This window comes from Cyrtonyx montezumae, unplaced genomic scaffold (assembly GCF_038088225.1).
Source record: "Cyrtonyx montezumae isolate F1298 unplaced genomic scaffold, pur_monq_1.0 scaffold_3, whole genome shotgun sequence".
Classification (NCBI taxonomy): domain Eukaryota; kingdom Metazoa; phylum Chordata; class Aves; order Galliformes; family Odontophoridae; genus Cyrtonyx; species Cyrtonyx montezumae.
In genome coordinates, this window is record NW_027072034.1 from 2,843,091 (window position 1) to 2,865,326 (window position 22,236).

The following is a 22,236-nucleotide window of genomic DNA, read 5'->3' on the forward strand; positions in this document are numbered from 1 at the left end:
TGTCCTTATCCTCTAGAGTGGTAACTCATGCTCAAGGACTTTGGCTACCAACCAAAGATAGTTCAGTTTCAATCACTATTATTAGGTCTGTACAAGTCCTGCTTGGCATACTTGTGCATTACTCCCTGTGAAGTCTGTGAATACTTCTTGAAACTTGATATGTGGCTTTTGGAAGAAGCTGGGCTGGAAAGCAAGTGAACTACATAATCAGAGGATGACCTTTCTTTCCACTAAAGAGCACTGGGGAAGAACAGGAATGTAAGAGGCTAGTCATTTCACACTGTAGTTTTTTCATCTTATAGCTAACTGCCAGCAAAATATGAATCCTCATACACTCTAGCACCAAAAAATGTCCATTAGCTCACAGACAACTTTGCACACAGCTAACAATTAGTTTCTTTTCTTGCATAGTATCATAGAATGGTTTGGGTTAGAAGGGACCTTTGAGATCATCTAGTTCCAGCCCCCTTGCTATATCATCACCTCCAGGATTGGTGAATTCACCACCTCTCTGGGCAGCCCATTCCAGTGCCTGACCACACGTTTGGAGAAGCAGTATTTCCTAACTTCCTAACTGAATTCTGGTGCAACTTGACCCATTCCCTCTAGTCCTATCATTTGTTCTACAAGAGAAGAGGCCGACCCCCAGTTCACTGCAGCCTCTTTTCAGTTATAGAGAGTGATAAGGTCTCCCCTGACCCTCCTCTTCTCCAGACTAAAAAATCCCAGCTCTTTCAGCTGCTTCTCATAAGGCCTGTGTCCCAGACCTTTCACAGCTTTGTTGCTCCACACGTTGGTGTACAGACATTTTAGTTGGGCTCCCACTGAGGCTCATTGACCAACTAGAGTTCCCTTATCATGCACCCTAGGTGCTTTCTTACTGGCCTGTGAACCAGGCTCAGGGCATCCGTTACCATCATCAGCCTCAAAGTAGGATGGTTTGAGAATCCCTTCCACTGGCAACTTCACTTTGAAGCCCTCCTGATTAAATTGGAAAGTTTGTTGCCTAAGATGGTCTTCTTCTCCCTGAGAAATGAACCCCATTCTTTCCCAGAAGACAAGATTTCTCAAAACTAGTTCCATGACATAAATATTCAAAGCATTTTTTATGATACCACTTCCTTAACTATTCTCTGAATTCTATCTGCCCTTTACCCCCCATTTCCCTAACCAGGATTGATGAGAAGACTACCAGTGCTTTCGAGTTCTTCACTGCTGCTCCCAGCTCCTTGTAGTCCCTCTTGATATTCTTCAGGTTGCTAACTGCTATGTCAGTGGTGCCTACATGAAACAGCAGCAGCAGGTAGTAGTTTGTGGGACGTACAAGATCTGACAACCCCTCTGCCATATCCTTGATGTGAGCCCCTGGCAAGCAGCAGACCTAAAGCAGACTTTCTTCTGCAGGGTAGAAGAAAAGAACCAGAATGAATGTAAAGCTGAGGACACATCTGTGGGCAACAGATGGTGTTTTTTCTACGTGCACCTTCTCACGACACAGTTCTGGGAAATGTACCAGTTACTATTATTCCTCTAAACTTATATAACCCTTGTAAACTTCTTGACATGATAAATCCATGTGAAAGCAAGTAAATACAGATCTTGTTATCAAGCCCCAGCTTCATTCACACTTCAGAAAATTATTTTCATCTGCAAAAACCCCAACTACATTTCTCTTTGAGTCTTCTGTCATAGAATTAATAAGAAAGCTCCATTAATGAGCTGTAATCTCCTCTATCTTTGGGTAAACTTTTGGAATTTCTTCCATTTTAACATTTAATTTTGATAGCAATTTTTAGGCAGTGAGACAGAGAAGCAACAATCACCCTCCTTCCAACCAGACTTGCTTGAAGGTCATAGCAAATGCTTGACCAAGATGCACTGAGTGCAAAAGGCAAAGGCTTAGCCGAGGAAGGAACAAGAGCAGGAAACATATCTGAGTTTTCTTTCATTAGATCTGCTAGGTCTCTCGGTCTGCCTAATTTTAGGTTTGTACTAGAAGTGCACCCACCGTGGACTTTACTGCACTGAAGGGCAGATTTTCTTGCAAATTGACTTCACTAGTGTTGAGAAGCAAACTTTAATTTCTGCAAAAGTAGATGAAGTTGTTACAATCAGCCAGTTATATATGGTGAGGGACGAAGTGTAGGTATGCTTCCCAATGTTGCAAAAAGATGTGTCTTGCATGAAATTAAGTTTCAGGTTTAGTTTTTGAGAAGATAAGTCCTGCTATTATTTAAATAATGTTATGAATATTGATGTATGAAACTTACTATGTATGTATTATGCATGGTTCTAAATTCTTCAGCAGAATTGAAAGAAAATGGTGAAATATCACCTCAGCATTGCTCATTGGCCATTAATTTGGAAGCTGATGTTTCTACATCATTCAGCATGAGATGATACTTTTGTTCAGTTATTCAATTAGGTTGTCTCTTCTTTGAAACAAATATAATGATTTATCTGGCTTGATCTTGTTTTGTATTTTTTCCATTGCTTTTTCTGTATTGCTCTCAGCATACTTGTAGACATTCATTAGGGTAGAACTGTAATGCTGGAGATTCTGCAGCTTAAGTAAACAAAGAGCTCAGGAGCTATCTTGTTTTCGGTAGTAATAAGTGTCCATTATCTTTTAAAAATTGTCAAGGGGAATAAATAGATTTATGATATATACAACAATATTGTACTGCATTCAAAGCTCTGGCATTAAAGCTGGTATATTTTTCTATATCCTGGCATTTCAATATCCATCATTCATATCAAATTAATTAAATGCCATTGGTTTCATTGTGAAGCAGTAATGAAATTAAAAGAAGCCCTTCTTAATTGATACATTTATAATGTTAGTCTGTAAAACAAGCTTAAAGCCAAGAACTTTCTTTGTAGGAAAAAAAAAAGAATTTTGAACGAATTTCATGAATTATGAAAGAAAGTAGCACTTTTCAGTGACAAGCTTAGCAAGCAATGGTGTGCAACTCTTGTGTGGATGAAGACACTGGGGCCTGCATCCTCATTCATGTCCCCAAGGGTGAATGCTTTTCAAGACTGATTCTTTCAAGCCCCATCCCTGGGGGTGTTCAAGGCCACATTGGATGGGGCCTTGATCTGCCACATCTAGTGGGTGGAAAACCTGCTTATGGCAAGGGAAATGAAACTTGGTTGTCTTTAGGGTCCCTTCCAACCCAAGCCATTCTGTGATTCTATGATTATCTTTGCCTTGTATACATGATGTGAATTAAGACCCAAATAGACAGCAGTAAGAACCCACTTGGAATACTGCATTCAGCTCTGGACCCCAACATAAGAAAGACCTGGACCTGTCGGAGTGGGTCCAGAGGAGGGTCACAAAAATAGTCAGAGGAATGGAGCACTTTTCCTAAGAAAAGAGCCTGAGGGATGTGAGGTTGTTCAGCTTGGAGAAGAGAAAGCTCTGTGGAGACCTTGTTTTGGCCTTCCAGTACCTAAAAGGGACCTATAAGGAAACTGGAGAAGGACCTTTTATCAGTGAATATTATGATGGTACAAGGGGTGATTTAGATTAGATATTAGAAAGAAATTCTTTACTGTTGAGGTAATGAGGCATTAGAATACATTGCCCAGAGAATCTGTGGATGTCCCATCTCTGGAACTGTTCAGGGCCAGATTGTATGGGAATTGAGCGACCTGATCTAGTATGAAGTGTCCCTTCCTATGGCTGGGGATTTGGAACTGGGTGGTCTGTAGGGTCACATCTAACCCAAGGCACTGTGTGACTCTATGAAGAGTTAAGGCCCAAGTGACGCAAGAAGTTAAAGTCCTTATTCTGCATAGGAGTTCCGTCCTTGGGTGCCACAATGAAATCAGTGTAAGTCTACGTATTCTTCACAATTGCCTTGCTGGAGTCAATTGTAGAGCATTCTGCTTCCTTCTGGTCAAGACTGGGGATGCTGTTAGAGCACAGGAGCTCCTTCCCAGGCCAGAGGAACCTAGGCTTACTCAGACTTTCAGAACCATCCTCTTGTCTCATCCCAGTGGGAATGTGGACAGCATACGCCTTTAGTCCCAAAAAATATTAAATCCACGTAGATTCCCTGATCTAGATGTAGCTTGTGAGTACAGGGTATACTCATTTAAGTCCCTAAATTATATAATTCTCTGTGGAACACCTAGCAGATTCAATTTTCTGCATTTTACATTTATTTGTTGCACTTCAAAAACAAGTTTTTGAGTAATAGCTTGTAACGAATGTGCAGTAAAAGACCCTACTTGAAAAACAGTTATGAAATGTAAAGCATTATAACTGAGGGCCCACAGAAAGCATCTGCAATATGGACTGACTTCCACGGTCATGCACTGTCCCCTACTAACGTACTACTCAAAGATTCTGGCAAGAGAGTCATTATTTTCCCATGACAGCTCTTAAGAGTTTTTCAACCTCCAAGCTTGACAGTGTTTCACTCCACCACAGTTGCATCTCTACTAATATATTTAACACTGTCAATCACTGTCACTTTTTAGGCCAACAGGCTGAGGACTGCCTGCTGTCATTGATAACAATCTTTTTTACCTCCCAAAATGGGGCAATTGCATCCAAAGAGTCTAATGGGAGATATTTATGGTTAATATTAGTTCCCGGACAGCAGCCAGGATTTCTCCGGGAAAGTGTTGTTTTGAACAGTTCCTATGCCAGGAACTGTTACCACAATACAGATGGCTGAGTTCCCACTGCTAAGAGTACTGCCTCATGCTATTAAACCAGTATGAGAGTAGCCTATTTTAATGAGCATAGTAAAAGTCTTGTTCCCAACTGTGTAACAAGAAGCAGGACCACAGAGGAACACAAAATAAGAACACTTAAGCTCAACTAGTGCTTCTAAATAGCACTCTTCCCTCCAACCTGATGCTTAGGGGCAGTAGGAGCTCAGGATTAGGAGCCTGTTAAGAGGGTACCATCTTGCTTTGTCTAAATTTTGTATTTCCTTCTGCCTAAGTATTTTTGAAGGATACCATTAGGCTTTTGCATGCGGATTAATTTTTGGTGCTCTTCTTCTTTCCTTACTATTGATCATTTTAGAGGACCACATTTTACTAGTATTTTTTATAAGCCTCTGAAGTTTTAGCAAGTGAAAGTGAGATGTTGCTGCACCTATCTGAAAGTGATATAGCTCTGGACATTTTGATGTACTTGATTTCCTTCTGGAGCTAATGCTTTTCTCTCTGGAACATTAATTGAACTGTCATCTCTCTGACTTCCCCTTTCTCTGCAGTATGGCTTATGCTATGCTTTGCATTATTATGACTTTAGGATTAACATTATGAAAAATACTTTTCAGACAATGCTTTAACAGTCTGGCAACTCAAGATGCTCTGCTGGGTTTCCATAGAGATGATACACTGTGAATTAATGTGTATGACTGACTTTATTAAGTTAGTCTCCAGTCATATTTGGAAACCTGAATCCCTTTATTTTGATATGAAAACTTTAATGCTGTATAACTTTATGTGATGTAGTAGGATGTTTTCTGTACACAAAGGCAGTACACATTCTTGCTGGAATACTCTACTTGCTTCCACTGTAGTTATCATCTTGTCACACAATCACAGAATTGTAGGGATTGAAGGGACCTCCAGAGATCACGGAGTCCAACCCCCTGCCAAAGCAGCTCCCTAGCCCAGGTTGCACAGGTAGGCGTCCAGGCGGGTCTGGAACGTCTCCAGAGAAGGAGACTCCACCACCTCTCTGGGCTGAGTTCACTTTTCATGTAAGTGTGCTGATCTGGGAAGGACAATGTCTTCTGCTCTTCATTTCCTTTTTATGCAAGTACTGAAAATTTTCATATACCCCCAAGTCATCTTTTGCCATTAGGGCATCCATTTGTACCTCTTAAGTAGCCAGATACTTCTTTACAGAGCTACAACCTTCTCAGGCATTGTCCAGATGTTCTGTAGGAGTTGCTAGTCTTTCTAGCATAGAAATTAATCTCTAGCATAGAATTAATTTATATTTTAGCATAGGTAGAGAAATATAAAATCTGCAATTTAAAAATTCAATTTCCCAAAATTATTCCAAGCAGTCTTATCTTACTTGGGGGAAAAAAAAGTGTCTGCTTAAGTTTTGAGTAAGACGAGACTATTAACTCATTTAATTCTGATGTAGAGGTGCTTTGTGGATCAGGGAATCTTAGCTTTCACTTGGTTCTTTCTGTATTCTGCCTTGGCTGAGATCTATCATAACTTGTCAGATAGTGAAAGAGAGAGAGTGGACTGTGAATAATGAAACTCTAAAAGCATGGCTTGCCACAGCTTGAGCAAGCACTCCATACTTAAATAGGAAATTTTTGATATCTATAGAGTAGTACAGAAGAACTTGTGGGTTCTTTTGCTTTTTCTACACTTCTCTTCAATATACCCACTGACCAGAAGTCTGCAGTTAGTCATCGTCGCTGTTTGGCAGACAAGGCTTTTTCTCCAAGGTTAAGTAGATGTCTATTGGCATCTTCTTTCTCACAGAGTTAGGCGGCTGCCCTCTTAACAAAGTAAATCTTTGTTTTGAATCCCTCCGAACTACTTTCATGCTTTCCAAAGATATATACAGAAATAAAATGTGCTCTTTCCTTTCACGCTGTTCTTCAGAGTGAGTAAAAATTTCGGTAGATATGTCTGGATCTGCATCTTAAGAAACTGATTTCAGATCATGTCACTAGAACTCCTGCTTTTAGCATTTATGTTGTTCTTTGTGACTTTGTTTGACTGTACTTGGTTGAAATTGTGACATAATTGATGCTTTGAAAATATGGTTTGTAAAGGATGTGATTGGAAAAATAAAATTGACATTGCCAGAATAGGAAGTTATAATATTATGCACTATTTTTTAACCAACAACAAGCTTTTTTTACAATGCCTCAAAATTGCTCAAAGTCTTTCTACTAAGTTAATTAATCTATTGTAAGGGTGCATTTTATTAACAGTGAAGGAAATTACCTTAAAATAATATTTTAAATTACTTATCTGGGATTTATGGATCTGGTAGAAGGATTTCCAACTATTCAGTGAAGCAGTTGCATTCTGATGAAGTCCAATGGTTTGTGAGTCTGTATTTTAGGAGCTTCTTCCATTCTGAAAGAGAGCATAACCACTATGGACCCCAAATATGCAAATGGCAATAACTGTTTGCTTAAAAACCTCCCCAGCCGATGTTTTATCCACAATATAAGTTCTGTTTCCTCTGTCCTCTTTTATTCTGTCTGTAACCATAACCTTTTGTTCTACTTGTGATGTTTTTCAGTGGTCACATGATAAAATGTCTAGGCTAGATTCCGAGGGTGGTATAAAAAAGCTATATCTATTTTTATGGAAGCACTAACAATTCTATTTGGATTGGATTTCTTTGTAGCAAAACCAATGAATTATTGAACAGATTGGACTTGGTCTTGCCAAAGAATGATTCCTGTCAGACTGCTAATTGTGGCCCAGAATCAACAGCATGGGTAAGCAAAACCATGGAATGTGCAATATTTTTCTGTCAACTTTCCAGGTGCTGTCAATAGTGAGATATTAGAATATTCTAATTGAGTTTAATTGCCTATACATAACTCAGTGAATACCAAGGAGTCTTTCTGGGTGAACTGCCTGTGTTGTCTGTGATATACTGGCAAAGTATTCTACATAGTAGGATACTGCCTTTATTACTTGCAGTTCCCCTCCTGATAAATACGAGCCAGATTTATATTCTATGTTCAGATCAGAATCTTAAATATGCTGTGTACCCATCAGTTGGTGGCAAGCTTTTATGGAATCCCAACTAGTTCATGTCAGCAGATGCTTTGCTGCATTGAAAATCTAGTCAGAAGTGAAGCTTATTTCTCACTGCCTCCTAAAAGTGAATTTGTAGACTGCTTGGGGACTTTGTCCCAGTTTGAATGAGCCTCTTAAGTATCAATGTAATTAGGGAATAGATAAAGTATTGCTAGAGTTTCATTATTCTAATTGCCTCCAAAAGTCTTTTGCACTTCTGATTATTCTTTCCACGTCTAAACCAACCATGCCTACTGATAGAAAAACTTACACTGAGGGATATTAACCCTGAAGACAGAAATCTTTCCTTTTAGGGGGAGTTTTGACTAGGGGATGACAATGCAAGCAGAAATTATTCTTATGAACAGTAGTCCTGAGTCAGCAGAAAATGGGAAATATCTAATCTGGGTAACCCTCTGTTGTATACAACCTTGAACACCAACAGCTGAGTAAGGAAAGTAAAAATTTTCCTGTATGTTTCCTCAGAAGTCTTGAAAATTTGCAAGACCCTCCTTACACAGGAATTGCTCCAGACAGAATTTATGACAGTCCTGTCTTGCCTCGAGTATCTCTTCCTTGTTTTCAGTTGCTTGAAAAGGGAAGGCATTACTGAAAGAATGTTCCTTTCCCCTTTGATTCTTCTGGTCATTTTGTGCCTCCTGATAATCATGAAGAAATCTTAACATGTGAGCAGTTTTACAACTTAAAGGAGACAATTTTTTTTCCCAGCAATGCTGGGTCCACTAGATTCAATTGTAACAGAATGCATTTCAGACTATAATTTGTAGTCCTGAGTAGACAAGCGAGATAGAGGACTATAGGAATGGAGAACAGATATCTTGAAACCATTTCTACTTCCCTCTGAAGCATCCTGTGCTCTGAGTGGTGAGGAGCTAACTGGTGTTGAGGTGCTGGAATAGTTTGCCTAGAGATGCTGTGGATACCCCATCTCTGAAGGTGTTCAAGGCCAGGTTGGATGGGGCTACTGGGCAGCCAGATCTGGTGCCTTATTTAGTGGTTGGCAGCCCTACTCAAGGCAAGGGGTTGGAACTAGATGATCTTTATGGTCCCTTCCAAATCAAGCCATTCTGTGATTCTGTGTCTCTTTTGCAGCAGCATTTCAGTGCCTCTGTGAATCAATTCATCATTTGCTTATAATACATTTAGTAAGAAGTCTTTTCAACCAGCTTGGATGAGACGAAGTCTATAGGCATATGCACAACCTCTGTGCCCTGTGTAAGGAATCTGAAGCACATCACCAATAAATTGTTATCTAAATGAACTTGGCATAGTACCAAAAGGCTAAATCACTAGGGAGTCTTATACTCTAATTTTGATGTTATCTTTTATCTATCCTTTGTCTAGAATAACTAAACCATTCTGGAACAATATATTTGAAAATGAGAAGTGTGATAAGAGTAGGAAGTGCATGATAAGAATGTCAACGAGAAGGGGGCTCATACATATACTTTTTTTGTTTGTTTTTTGTATTTAAATTTAATATACTAAAATAAATCTGAGACAATGTTATGTTGATTAAACTCTTTTTCCCTTGCAGCACTTATTTGTTAGTGATACTAAATCAGTACATCTAGTTCAAATATTAGTGTGAAATATTACTTGTTGCATGTGAACGAATTTGCCTTTTTTGGGGTGACTCTGTCATTGGTGACATTTTTGGCCCTCTTAATTAATCAAGCTCATAATTAATTTTAATCCTGTCTCCGAAGTGTTACCAGTCCTGTATAAAGTCTTATTGTCTTCCAGCTTGATTAACATACACTCCACACAATTCTCCAAGCCATTAGAGAGAGTAATGAATAATACTGGACCAAGAATGAGTCTCCCTGTACACATGCAACAACTCCTCCCTGCTCAAAATTGAGCTATTAATAATTGCTTTCTCTATTCAGTCTTTTTAGAAAATTATGGTCCTGTCGTTTTAATGGTGTAATTCTGCACACATATATCAAGTTTCAAGAACACTGTGTAGACCTGCAACAAATTCTTCACTAAAGTCAAACCTGCACATTTCTTGTATTAAATTTTATTGGCTCATTATTTAGTGTGCTATGCTCTGTCCCTTCTTGAAGACTTTATAGTATAAGTTCCTAAGGATCCTATAAAATCCTAACAGTACACTGGCCCTTTGAAGACAACTATAACTTGTGAAAGACCAGAGCTAGTTACTGTAATGGAAACCTACACAGGTAAATACTTCAATCTTGATGTATAGATTTTCAGTTCTCATGCCTGACCCCCAAATAAGAAAGCAGTCTTTATCTCTGAGCTTCTCTTGCCCTGCCACCACACACCCCTTTCCAGTATTTATATAGAATTCTATAATTATTAAGGTTGGAAGGGACCTCCAAGATCATCTAGTCCATTCATCAACCTATCACCATGTCCACTAAACTATGACCCTCAGTGCAGCATCTACCCTCTTCTTGAAAATCTCCCAAAACATTACCACTCTTTCTGAGAAGAAACTAATATCTAACCAGAAGCTCCCTTAGTGTTTCCCTCTCCTACCAGACCACCTTTCTGCTTTATTATCTTAGTAATGCTTCTAGTGCTTTTCTGTCTTCCCACAACACCCCATCTCACTGTCTTATATCCTGATTGCATTTTCCAATTGCTCAGGATATCTTTATGTAAGCCACTGGAACAAGCAATAGAATGTGCTGTGGCTGCTTAGTTGTGATGTGCAGGTGAACATTCAGCTAAACTGAATGCCTGAAAGGTTTTACACCACTCCTTGGTTAAACGCTAGTGTTCAAACTCATCAGATTTTTTAATAACTGTAATCCTTCAAACAGTTCTGGTTTGTTAATTACTTGTAAAAAGAATTGGGAATGAGGTCTGGCATGTTGATCCTCCCTCTCCCCACACCACTATGTCTATATTCTCTACTGAACAATAGGCTAGAAGCCGTATATATAAGCAAGCTCTTCGAGAGGATGAAAACAGAAGATTAGAGGAAATGAAGCAAGAACAACGGAGGAAGGTAATTATACATTAACAGCTTGCATATTGTATCATTTTTGCATGCTGTGAAACCAATTAAATACATTGATTACTTGTAGCCTATGCACAGAGCTTCTCTTTAGGGAAAGTGATGTAGTCACTGTTTTCAAATATTGTGAGAGAGATGAGCCAAGATGTAAAATTTGGACAGACAGAAGTATCTTCTGAGCTCCTGGCTATTTCCATCTGGATGACTAGCTCCTGCTTGGCTGTCCATTTGAACAATTGTGCAAAGCATTTTTTGGATTGTGGTGAACAATTTCTCAGTCTAGAGAAACCAATTTTTAGTCTTTCAGGTGAAAGTAATCTTCCTGAGATCTCAGATTCTGAATAGTCTCTTTCTAGAAAAACAGTATGTGTGCCCCACTGTCCCAAACAAGTATATGGAAGCACTCAGAATTTCAATCAAGTCTGTATGCTTGCTTCTCTGTTCCTTTGCTGATCACCTAAATGAAGAGTTTCCATTTGTCTAATTACACTGTAACTACATGTTTCAGCTCTGTCTTCTTCATATGCAGTGTTCATTGCCTGAAAGGCATCTCAACCACTGCCATCCTTCTGGCATGGTTTTGGGTACTAGATCTGTGTAAATATCATCTACACAGAGCATACTTATTATACTGTAATAAATTCTTTGCCCTGTCTCCAGGTCTAATTGTGCCAGTGTGCGGAAGGCAGCACTGTCTGCAGATCATTCAAAAATATATTAGCAAACAGAATCATAGAATGGTCTGGGTTGAAAGGATTATTAAGGCTCTATGATCCTATGATTTTTAGGCCTCTTCCAAACCAAACCATTCTGTGATTCTGTTTGCTAATTTACTCCCATCCATGGGCAGGGACTCTTTCCACAAGAACAGGTTCTTCCTGGTTCAAGGGAATTGTGTAGAAATTTAGGCTCCATACTAATTTCTGTAGGTTAGCAGGAAAATGTGGACTGCTTCTAAGCTGCTCTGTCTTGGTACACAATGCCATGTGCTCCTTGCATTCACCGTTGCTGTTACATATTGCACAGAGTGATGCACTTTGTATAAACCTACTGTAAATAATGTATATTTAAAGGCTTCAGTAATTGTCCCTCCAATTTATGTTGGCTTATTTCTACTTCAAACTAATATTTATTAAAGTAATTTTGAATTCTGTCCCACGTGCAAACTCCTAGTATAGCATAGCTATAAAGCGTACAGGTATTGTCAGCTGAATTTTTTTTAGAACAGGTTTTAGTATGTATTGCTTGATTTAAAAATATTCAGTACACTTTGAACACAGCATCATATACACGCAATATATTTCAGAACATTACTCCAAGAGAGGACTCAGCATATTGGAAAGTCAGATACTGGGTTTTAATTTTCAGGTTGAATAGTTATTTAAAACAGTGAAAATAAAGGTTGGCTTTTTTATTTCTTAATCCTGTTTCTTCTTTTAGGGCTAGACAAATATTGATACACAACACATTCACAGTTATTGATTTTCTTCATACATTTATTGCATAGTTTTTATTTAATGTTCCACTTAAATTGATTTTTTCTTTTCTTTTTTTTTTTTACTTCTGTAGTTTCATTCCGTTACTGAAGCTTTTATCTAACCACTTCATTTTATTTTACTTCCTATTCCTACTGCTTCTCAGTTGTTATGGAAAATATAAAAGATGGGTCTGTTCCCATCACTTCCTCCTTGCCCTGCAAGCCAAATTCTCTGCAGAAAACATCTGCACCTTGAGCAGATTGCAGTGAGCAAGAGGCAGACAAAACAAGAACACATGAAAAGCACAGTCACACAAGCCATGTATCCTTGGCAGGCCCAGCTAAAATTGTATGAGCAAAATTTCAAAGAAGTGCCTTTGAGACTGTTTATATACTTTAAAACTACATAATGTAGGGATTGTAGGCTGCAACACTAGGGGCTTGCACATGCTTTCACCACACCAGTAAGTTCTGTTTGTCCTTTCCTCCCTTCCTATGGGGAGTCCCAAGAGCTGGTGGTCTCCTTCATACCCTATTGGCTGCTCCTGCTGGATGACTTCAGCTTTCTTCTCCTTGAGCCTGCTTGAAGATTCAAACCAATGAGCTGGGGAAGAGGAAACCGAAGGTCTCCTCCCTGCTGCCCTTGTGTCATAGGGAAATTTCATCACAGTATTTTGGAGGGCAGATCTGCAGGCATGCCAGTGTTTGGGCAGAGTGCTGCATGCCTCTGCCTTGCTCTCCATGGCCAGATGGAGCTGATGGGCACTGGCTTTATCTGGAAGAAGAGTGAATTTCCTAGAGGGACAGAGGTTGCATGCAGGCTGATGTCCTCAAATGCAGGACTAGAGCTGTCTGAATTCACATATATAATCCCATGCATTGCTGAACAGAAAAATGAGCTCTGTTCTGAGCTCAGTGCTGCCACATAAACAAATAAAACGCTATTGGGTGCAGTTTCAGAAATGACACGTGGCTCTAGCTGAAGTTAACTACATGGGAATTAGTTGGATTTTCAACATTGGCATGTTAACTAGAAGTACGTTGTTGTGTAGTTGTTATTTTTTTGTTATTTTTTCCCCTCTTTTGTCATCCCCAGGCTCAATTAATGGAATTAAAACAAAAACAGGAGGAAGAAGCCAAAATAAGAGCACAGAAAAATGAACAGAGGAGGTATGATGCAAAATCTCAGAATATATATTACTTGATCTTCTGTCTGGAATGGGACTCAGAATTGCAAGTATTTGTGCTTAAGAAGAGTATTGCAATGAGAGTCCCCAATATAGCCTCTGGTTTAACTTTGTCTTCAGATAAACCACTAACATCCATCATTACAGCTGCTCACAGTAACGTGTGAGCAGTAACCCAGAGTGTCTTTTTCATTTATTTTATCAGCACAGGGTACAGCACGGAATAGAAACTATTAGTTTCATAACAATTTAAAGACAGCTGGGGAAAAATAAATGTAAAATATTCTACTTTATTTTAGAACAGACTACTTTGTCCACACAACATTTTTGGAGTTGGCTGTCACTGAAGCTAGCAGGCAGAACTAAACATGGGTTAGATACTGATGGAGATAGAAACAGCAGTGCTACAAAGGCCTCCTGATGTTGCCATGCTTCATGTCCCAGGCTGTGCCAACTATTGTACCATCCTGGTTCTCAGTGGTTCTGATTTTGCTGTTCTGTCACTTAAATGTACTTATCTTAAAGCATAGCTTTATTCTCAGCTTTAATTGTAGATAAAAAGAATATTCCTCAATCACTGAAGTAAAAACACCATATTTTATTATTTTAGCTGTTAATAGTTAGGATTGTTCTCCCAATCCCTTCAACATCTTCACAAAGAAAGTAAATTTTTAAAAAATATTTTATAATTTCCTAGTTGCGGCTTCTTGACACCCACCTTGGCAGAGCAGTCAGATAACAGTCTTCCAGCTTTATCATATCTGGTAGTTTCTTCCTGATGTCCCGAATGTGGCCCCCAAAGGCAGTACAAGAAAATGCTAGAGGTGGTTTTTGAGTTGTAGGTTATCAGCTACACATCTTGTTTATATTGCTTACAAGCTTTAGTGGTTGTTTCATTGGGAAATCAGTACTTACAGAAGCTTGTTTAGGAAAGGCTGAAAGACTACCCAAGGTGATCAAGTGAGTGGCATGCAGGATGACTTCTTACTGAAAATTTTGGGCCATTTCTCATAGCAGCCGAGGTATGCCTTTTACCATGACAGATTGATCACAGGATAAGAATGCACCTAGTGAGTTGAAAATGAAAGGCACCCTGCCTTCTTCCCAGTGCAGTGACGGAGCAGTGGCACAGCTGCACAGAGAGGTGGTGGAGTCTCCTTCTCTGGAGACGTTCCAGACCCGCCTGGACGCCTACCTGTGCAACCTGGGCTAGGGAGCTGCTTTGGCAGGGGCTTGGACTCCATGGCCTCTGGAGGTCCCTTCCAACCCCTACAGTTCTGTCATTCTGTGATTCTATTTCATGACAGGCTGTGATTATTCAGCACAGGCTTGAAAAGTATAGAATATGTGTATTTAAATGAGAATAGGGAAAGCTCCTTAGAGGATATTATATTTCAGATGTTTGTGAACTCCTCAGCTACCTTCAATTGCTATTCATTTTATTTTCTCCTTTAAGAGTAAATAATGCTTTTCTGGACCGACTTGTGAAGAGAACACAACCTAATAGCATCTGCCAACCTGGATATTCTGGGAGTCTGGACTATTGCAGTGATGGTGCCTGGGTAAGTTTTTTGAGTACAGAGCACTAAAGCAACAGGATTGTTTGAAAATTGACTTTTTCCCATGTACTGTTACGTATCTGTGCACAGTTAGCCTGCATGGCAGTCCTGGTTGGCTGCCAGTTACAGTAGATATTGAGAAGAAATCCTGTCTTAAATATAAGCTGTTCAAATGGGAAGAGGAAGTAACAGCTGTTCTTGCAGCAGAACTTGGTTGTTTTGCATGGAAGGTAGTGTGAGGAACCAAATCCAACATACTTCCTGAAGTTCAAGAAGGAGTAGTGAAACTGTATAGTTTCTTGGGGTTTTTTTTGTTTGTTTGTTTTAAACATTTTAAATGAAATCTTTACATTTGTTTAAAAATGTCTGGAAAAGTTGTAATATGATATAGAAAATGGAGGTGGTAAATATCATGAAAGGTACAGCTGTTCATTTCTTCCTGTGTAAACTTATGGCAAGGGAGGAAGACCTGACTGTATCCAATTTAAATAGGTCACTCTGAAAGTAATACTTTCTATTTATTTTCATGGAAGCTACAACAGAAACAAAGAGCACAATAGCACTACTTGATAGAGCAAATTCTCTGCTACAAAATACTTTTTCAACATAGTCACCATCATTAACTATGCATGAACAAGAGCCTGCATACTGTGCTTGTAAAACTGCACCAGTGGAAGTGAGCTACTGTGTCATAGCTGTTATGATGGAGTTGTTGCTCGGAAGACATTGCCCCTGCAGGTCATCTTTCATCAGCCCAAACAGATAGAAGTCAGAAAGCATAAATCTGGGCTGTACTGTCCAGCCAAGCCTGGCAATGTGCTCCATGGTCTTCAAAGTGATATGGGGACTGGCATGACTGTGTTTCAAGAGAAGGGTTGTTTTCTTCTCCAGCCTGATTCTGGATGTTTAAGCCTTCATTTTAGTCAGTGATGAGATGTACTGGTCAGAGTTGATGCAGTATTTCCATTATGGAAATTTCCTTTAGGGTGAAATTCCATTGTTGAGAGGACAACAATGTGTAAATTGACAATTTGCAAAGACTGAGTGGCAAAATGATACAAGTCTAAGTGAAGGTAGTGAATGTGACTTTGTAGAGGAAACTGCCTAGCTTGTGTTGGATTTCTTAGACTGTTTGGTGTGGATTTGTTTCTTGGCAGATGAATGCTAGAAAATACTGGGTTCGAGCATCTATGAAATCAGGGCATGATAGAGGCAGATAATCTTGTTCCTAGAGGTTTCCAGATACTGAAACTGGGCAAGGAGCCTCTTAATCACTGCAAGCTTTGAGCAACCTGCAGAGCTTGGTGGATGGCTCAGAAACCTCAGACTGAAGCCAGAACTGTACACAGCAGTTCTCTTGGTCTTGCTGAGAGAGGGCAGGATCTGACAGCTCAGCATCGCATTGTGTCTGCTGGTAGCTGCTGGAAGAACCAGTTGGCTAGGGACTTAGGTCTTGCTGGAAAGCCAAACTGTAGATATCCAGTCTAGGTAAAAGAGTATGAATAGCAGAGCACTCAATATGGCAGGCCTAAGTGATTTTCTTGTCTATAGCAGTGTTTGGTTTCAGGAAGGACAGAAGCAAATAATGCCTAGAAGGGGGCAAAAGGTAAAGTCCACTGGACGGTTCCTGCTTAACCAAGGATGAAAATTACTCTTTTTATTTCACTTTGTATACGTTATCACAGTTTGTAAACTGTTTCCTGGTAAAATAAAGTCTGTAACAGATCTGAAATGTCTACAGCGAATCTATTTATTTTTTTAATGTGTATTCAAAGAATGCATCAGTATAATTCCATCAAAGCCCTGTGTGCAGAAGTGATAGATTTCCTACTCTGGATGTTTACTGAATAGTTCCCAAGGAGCCTGCCTTATGTTGGGTAACACTTAGATTGTCTGTTTTTCCTATATACCTTACTATGAAATGCTCAGAAGACTGAATAAAGCAGGGAAAGAATAAAGTACATAAGAAGATACCATCAAGGAGAAGAATTAAAATGAGTATTGGTAACGAGAGCAGGAATCTCTCTTAGACATGCTGGAGGCTGCAACCTCAGTGTCTTTGATTATATCCAGGCTCTTCTCCCTTCCCTTGGGGTTTTAAACAAAAAGAGCTGAACTCCAAACGGACCTTACAAGTCCTTGTCTTCAACATAGTGTTTTGCATTACAAAGGAGCTAACTGAAGCAGGTCAGATTATAAACTAAGATGAAAAGAAAAGAAAAAGGTTCCTAAAGTTAAGACCTGCAGGTAAGTTTTGAGCCTGCTCCTTCTTTGTAGTGGCACTGAAGAGGAAATATTTGTTCTTTCGTGCTTATTTTTTTCCTGACTGAGCTCTTACAGTCACAACAGCTCATGCTTACAGAAACTGAATGTTGTGCCACTAGTGATGTAACTGCTGTATTTTTCATTATTACTTCTATTAGCCTGGTTTCCTAAGGAAATGAAATATTCATGATCACCCTGTCTGCATGTAATTAGGTTTCCAACCTGCTGGCCAATCTTGACTGAATTTGAAAGGGTGTATAGGTCTCACAGGTAATTCAGTTTCTTTGCATTTTGTGAAAAACAGTGACTGGGTGGATAGTAGTGTCTGAACAAAGGATACCACAATGGGCTTGCAAACAAAAGGTGAAGGTAAATTTATTGTGTATGTTGGGCCAGAACTAAAGAGAGCAGTTGCCCTGTCCGGTTGTTCACTAGCTGTTAGCAAACCAGTTTTCATTATCCTTTCACATTCCAGACAACATGTGTTTTATTGGGAATATTTATATGTTGTTATTTCAAGAAGTATCTTCATGAAAGTAGCCTTTTCTCACCTTTTGGTTATAAATATCAAGGTGATCTCTAGGTGGTTGTGTGCTTTCCTTTTATACTGAGAAGTCAAATTAATGTTTCCACTTCTTTGTGTTGAGCTACTGCACCTTTGGGAGAGTCTTGTATGCTATCAAAAAAATGTTGATGTCTCTTGTGCAGCCACGGACTCTAACAAAAGTGTAAACTTTTTAGGAAAGGAGAGGAAAAGATAATGTTTGTCATTTCAGCATCAAAGTTTAATCAATAGGATTGAGTCCTTACTCAGCTGGGGCCTATAACTGAGGCGATACCTGTTCACTGTGGTGGCATAAATGAACAGTTTTACTTAAATATGAGAACACTTCTATTTTTACAAAAGAATAACTTTTGAAACAATGGCATGTTTTTATATTTACTCCCTTGAGATTTTCCCTTGCTCCAGCACTGAAGCATTTGCAGAGGCTAAGTGCTAATGCATGGCATGCCTGTAACAGAGCCCTTGTTTATTTTTTGAGTGAATAGTGAGCAATGTCAAGGTCTCTTTTGTCTATTCTGCTAATGGAGATAGTTCATTTGGTGACTAGATGAAATGCATATGCCTACTCTTCTTTAATGAAGTACTGGATGTTGTGCTGGAACTCTCTAAGCTCAAGTAAACCTAGAATCTAGAAGACAACATGTCATATTGCACATTCCTGTTCCGTGTCTCTTATAAGCCCCACGTCATGCATATGAATGAGAAATGCTCTCTCAGATGCTGGCTCGACTCTTTCAGTTGGTACATTATTCTAGATATTTAGAAGGGGAAACTACTATGCCCGGAATACATACATGCAGGGCAACAGGACATTCTCTTCCTTTCCCCTTCAAAGAACAGAAATTCAGTAGATAAAAATAGTAAATAAAAATAACACAACTCGGCTGTAAAGCTGTTTTAAATGAATATGGTTTGTGGATTAGTACTTGTTTTATTTCTGCCAGCATGCTCCATGGGAACATCACTTTAGAGTCTCAACCAGATTTATGGTATTTGCTGCCAGTCTGAGAGGGAGCATGTCGTTGTGGTGGTTTCACATCAATGGGCAGCTCAGTTTCACCACACTACTCTCTAACTTCCCATCTGCAAAAGAACAGGAGGAGAAAATATGATGAAAAAAGACTCAAGGATTGAGATAAGGAGAATATTCGCCAATTATTATCATGGGCAAAACAAACTCAACATATGGAGTTTGATGTAATTACTGTCTGCTGCCAACAGACTTGCCATCCACTATGTTTAAATTTCTTTTAACAAAGAAAGGTTTGCTAACTTAGCTTAAACCTGGTTAGTCTACATACGGTATGTTTTGAAAAGATTATTTGATTTTTCTCCTAAAACTGTTTTTTGTTGTGATAGTTGTTGAGAGTAATGTGCTAGTGCTTCCTAGAAGAATGATGAAGGAAAATTAAAAGCTGCTCAGCAGAAGCATTAGCTGAGAGACCTAAGATGAGTAGGTCCAGGTGGATGAGTTAATGACTTATCTCTGACAAAGCAGTCAAGTGGCATATTCAGATGAGTTTTGTCTGGACCAACTTTGAGCTCAATCATTCTTCCTTTTGAAAATCTCATCCTGAAAGAGAATATTGGGAGTCTGGGGAGGAACAAAAGAAAGCTCTTGCTCTTTCAAATTGTGTGAGACTGAGGATGGATCAAGGCATCTATGATATTTGAAACACTTTTAGATTGACCTTTTTAAGCAAAACTAAGGCATGTTTATCTCCCAAGTCAATCCATCCCACTATTCACATGTAGTTCAAATTAAAGAAATTGGAATCTTACATAAGGCCTTACTTGTTATTTTAAATAGAGTTTTAGAAGACAGCAAACATACTGAGTAATCAGGAAAGCCCCACACAACTGGATAACCTTAGTTCCTAACATAAGTGTCTTATTCTACTGTACTGTACTAATGCAATTTTATTCTTTTATCTAGGGATCAAACTACTTGGAATAAAGGATTAATGTTGCCAAAAGGTAAGAATAACAGATTTGTTAGTTCTTATTAGTACTAATGCTGGTATTAATTTAGATTCATATTTGCTGTTTCATTATGACAGCTTTTGTCGTTTAATTCTCAAACACTATGAGAGGGCATCTTAGAATAATGGCTTTCCAACTCTGTGCGTGGAGCTATGCAGTGTTGCATACCAAATCTGAAACTTGTTCATTCATAAAGTACTGCAGAATGTGTATTTCAAGTCAGAGGAAGCACTGATGCTATTGAAAGTGTTTGCTCAATGTGTGGTGATATTTAGTGCCAAAACTTCAGTAAAGTCACATTCTCTGTGTTGTGGACTGTGAGTGGATAAAACTTATCAGCTGAGGAATGCAGCTGGAAATGCAGAAGGCAATTCTGAAAAATAATTATGATTGTAAGATTAAGAAAATGGCTTTATTTTGGGCAACTTCTTCCTGCTGTTTCCCATGCCCAAAAATGGAGACTGTTAGAATCAGTAGGGACTGTTGGTAGAACACCAGCACTGCATCAGAGGCCCTCTGCTTTCAAATGACCTTATCATAAACCTCAGTGCACCTACGTTCTTTTCTGATAGGGGTTCCATACCCTAATTCCCAGTTCTGATTGAAAGAATTGTCCATGGCATATGGTATTCTCACTTTCTAACTTTGTTTGAAAGCTAGAGCTTTGAAAGGGGAATTCAAAAAACAAAATAAACTTTTAAAAACTACTTGCTTTTAGACCTTCTCCTGTGGAAGGACTATTCTTATTTTCCTATACAATTTTCTTCCTCATTTTCTGCTCCAACAGTAATTTTAGTTAGTGTTTTTGTAACAGGGTTGTATCCTAAAAATAGTATCTAAATAATGCAATTGGCTTCACATGAGTCATCTTTTCAGTTTTATGAGCAGCAAAATTGTTATTAAAAATTAACTTAAATTCACCATAGAAATTACAATCAATGGATAAATCCATTTCCCCACAGACGAAGAAATGACCATCTCTTGCAGCCCACAGTATTGTTAAGTTTTGTAAACCATGAGCAGCTGAAGGAGTCAAACATATTGAGTTCTTTGTTGTTTTACACAATATCTACAGTACCAATTGTATATTTACATATGAGCTGTATAAGAATTATGGACGGATGTACTTATTTAATCTTTATTTTAATGTTGTTTTGAAAACACATTTTGGCTTGCTACATGTTGCTCAAAGAGTTATTAATATGTCTGCAGATAATGAGAATGTTTTCTGAATTTAATTTATGAAAAGATAGAAATCCCTTCGTGAGTGCTTTACAGAATTGAAAGCTAAAACCTGTCAGAAAAAAAAAACAGAGACTGTTTCTCAGTGGCCTTAATCCTAGGGTAGTGTGACTGATTTTTTTTACATGCGCTGTGAAAGATAATTTTTAATTTCTGTTTTCTTTCTCTTGTTACAGGGTACTAGAGAAATATTATCTTTTATCTGTTTTTGGCCAAATGACCCTGTAAAAGCTCCAAGAAAGCACTCTTTTATCAGTGTGACCTTTTTCCTAGCCCGATAGCATCTTCATACCCACTTTGTGAGTAATCTGCAGAGACTGTTTCTAGCTGTCATTATCCATGTGTATTTGAAGAAACTGATTATGAGATTCCTACTTAATTTTTAATGTGAATGTGTCCCTTTTTTTTTCTCCTTAAATTGTTTTGCCTTTTGCAGAATGTAATTATGCTAGTCTTTAGGATCTCAGAAAAAGAAGATGGTGGTTACAGAAGCTTGCAGAAATATCTGTGTTTACTTTCTACTGAGCCCAGCCACAAACTTCCAGAGACTGAAATGGGAAAAAATGATAGTGCTCTCTTTTGGGGTTAAAGTGCTGCTGCTTTTTTTTTTTGTCGTTGCTCTTTGGTGTTTTGGGGGTTTTGAGAGGCTTCTTAAGATACATTAAATATTAGAGAGTCAAGGAGAAACAAGTGTGTGTACTGTAGATGGGCTAGTTTGAAAATGTATTTAGAAAAGTGCAACATTATAGAAATAAAAATTTAATACTGGAAACCTTTACACTATATTCAATTTTTTCATGCATCATTTTTTTACTTTTCCTATTTTACCTTGATAACTTCTGTTACACAACTGAGGAAAAGTACAACAATGTTAGCTCTGGTTTCTTACTTTTCTTTTCTCTCTAGTCTAATGGAATTTTATTTCCACATTCCTGTTTCTGCAAACAGCAACATTTTAATGCTTTCTAAAAGTCAGATTCATGACCTAGATAGTTCTAAAGAAAAAGAAGGATCCACAGTGTGTTAGAGCATGCAGACAAGAAGAATCCACTGCATTTACAAGTACATTTTATGCAAAGTTAAAAGTTTCCTGAGCAATAGTTTTTTTTTTTTTCAGTGTTCAGGTATGCCACAGTCCTTGCAACATGGAAATGTCATAATGGATCACCTGA

The 22,236-nt window shown here is 38.6% G+C and overlaps 1 protein-coding gene across 1 annotated transcript in view; it reads left to right on the forward strand.

Annotated features, from left to right (window-relative positions):
- The window catches only part of EPSTI1 (epithelial stromal interaction 1), a 46,886-nt gene extending 25,046 nt beyond the window's left edge, over positions 1 to 21,840 (forward strand). The window contains exons 8-13 of the mRNA XM_065743974.1: positions 7,370 to 7,463; positions 10,694 to 10,777; positions 13,360 to 13,433; positions 14,907 to 15,012; positions 19,776 to 19,816; positions 21,241 to 21,840. Coding sequence (XP_065600046.1) covers positions 7,370 to 7,463; positions 10,694 to 10,777; positions 13,360 to 13,433; positions 14,907 to 15,012; positions 19,776 to 19,796 — 379 coding nt within the window. The 3' untranslated portion in view covers positions 19,797 to 19,816; positions 21,241 to 21,840. The remainder of the gene's footprint in view (positions 1 to 7,369; positions 7,464 to 10,693; positions 10,778 to 13,359; positions 13,434 to 14,906; positions 15,013 to 19,775; positions 19,817 to 21,240) is intronic.
- The last annotated feature ends 396 nt before the right edge of the window (positions 21,841 to 22,236 follow it).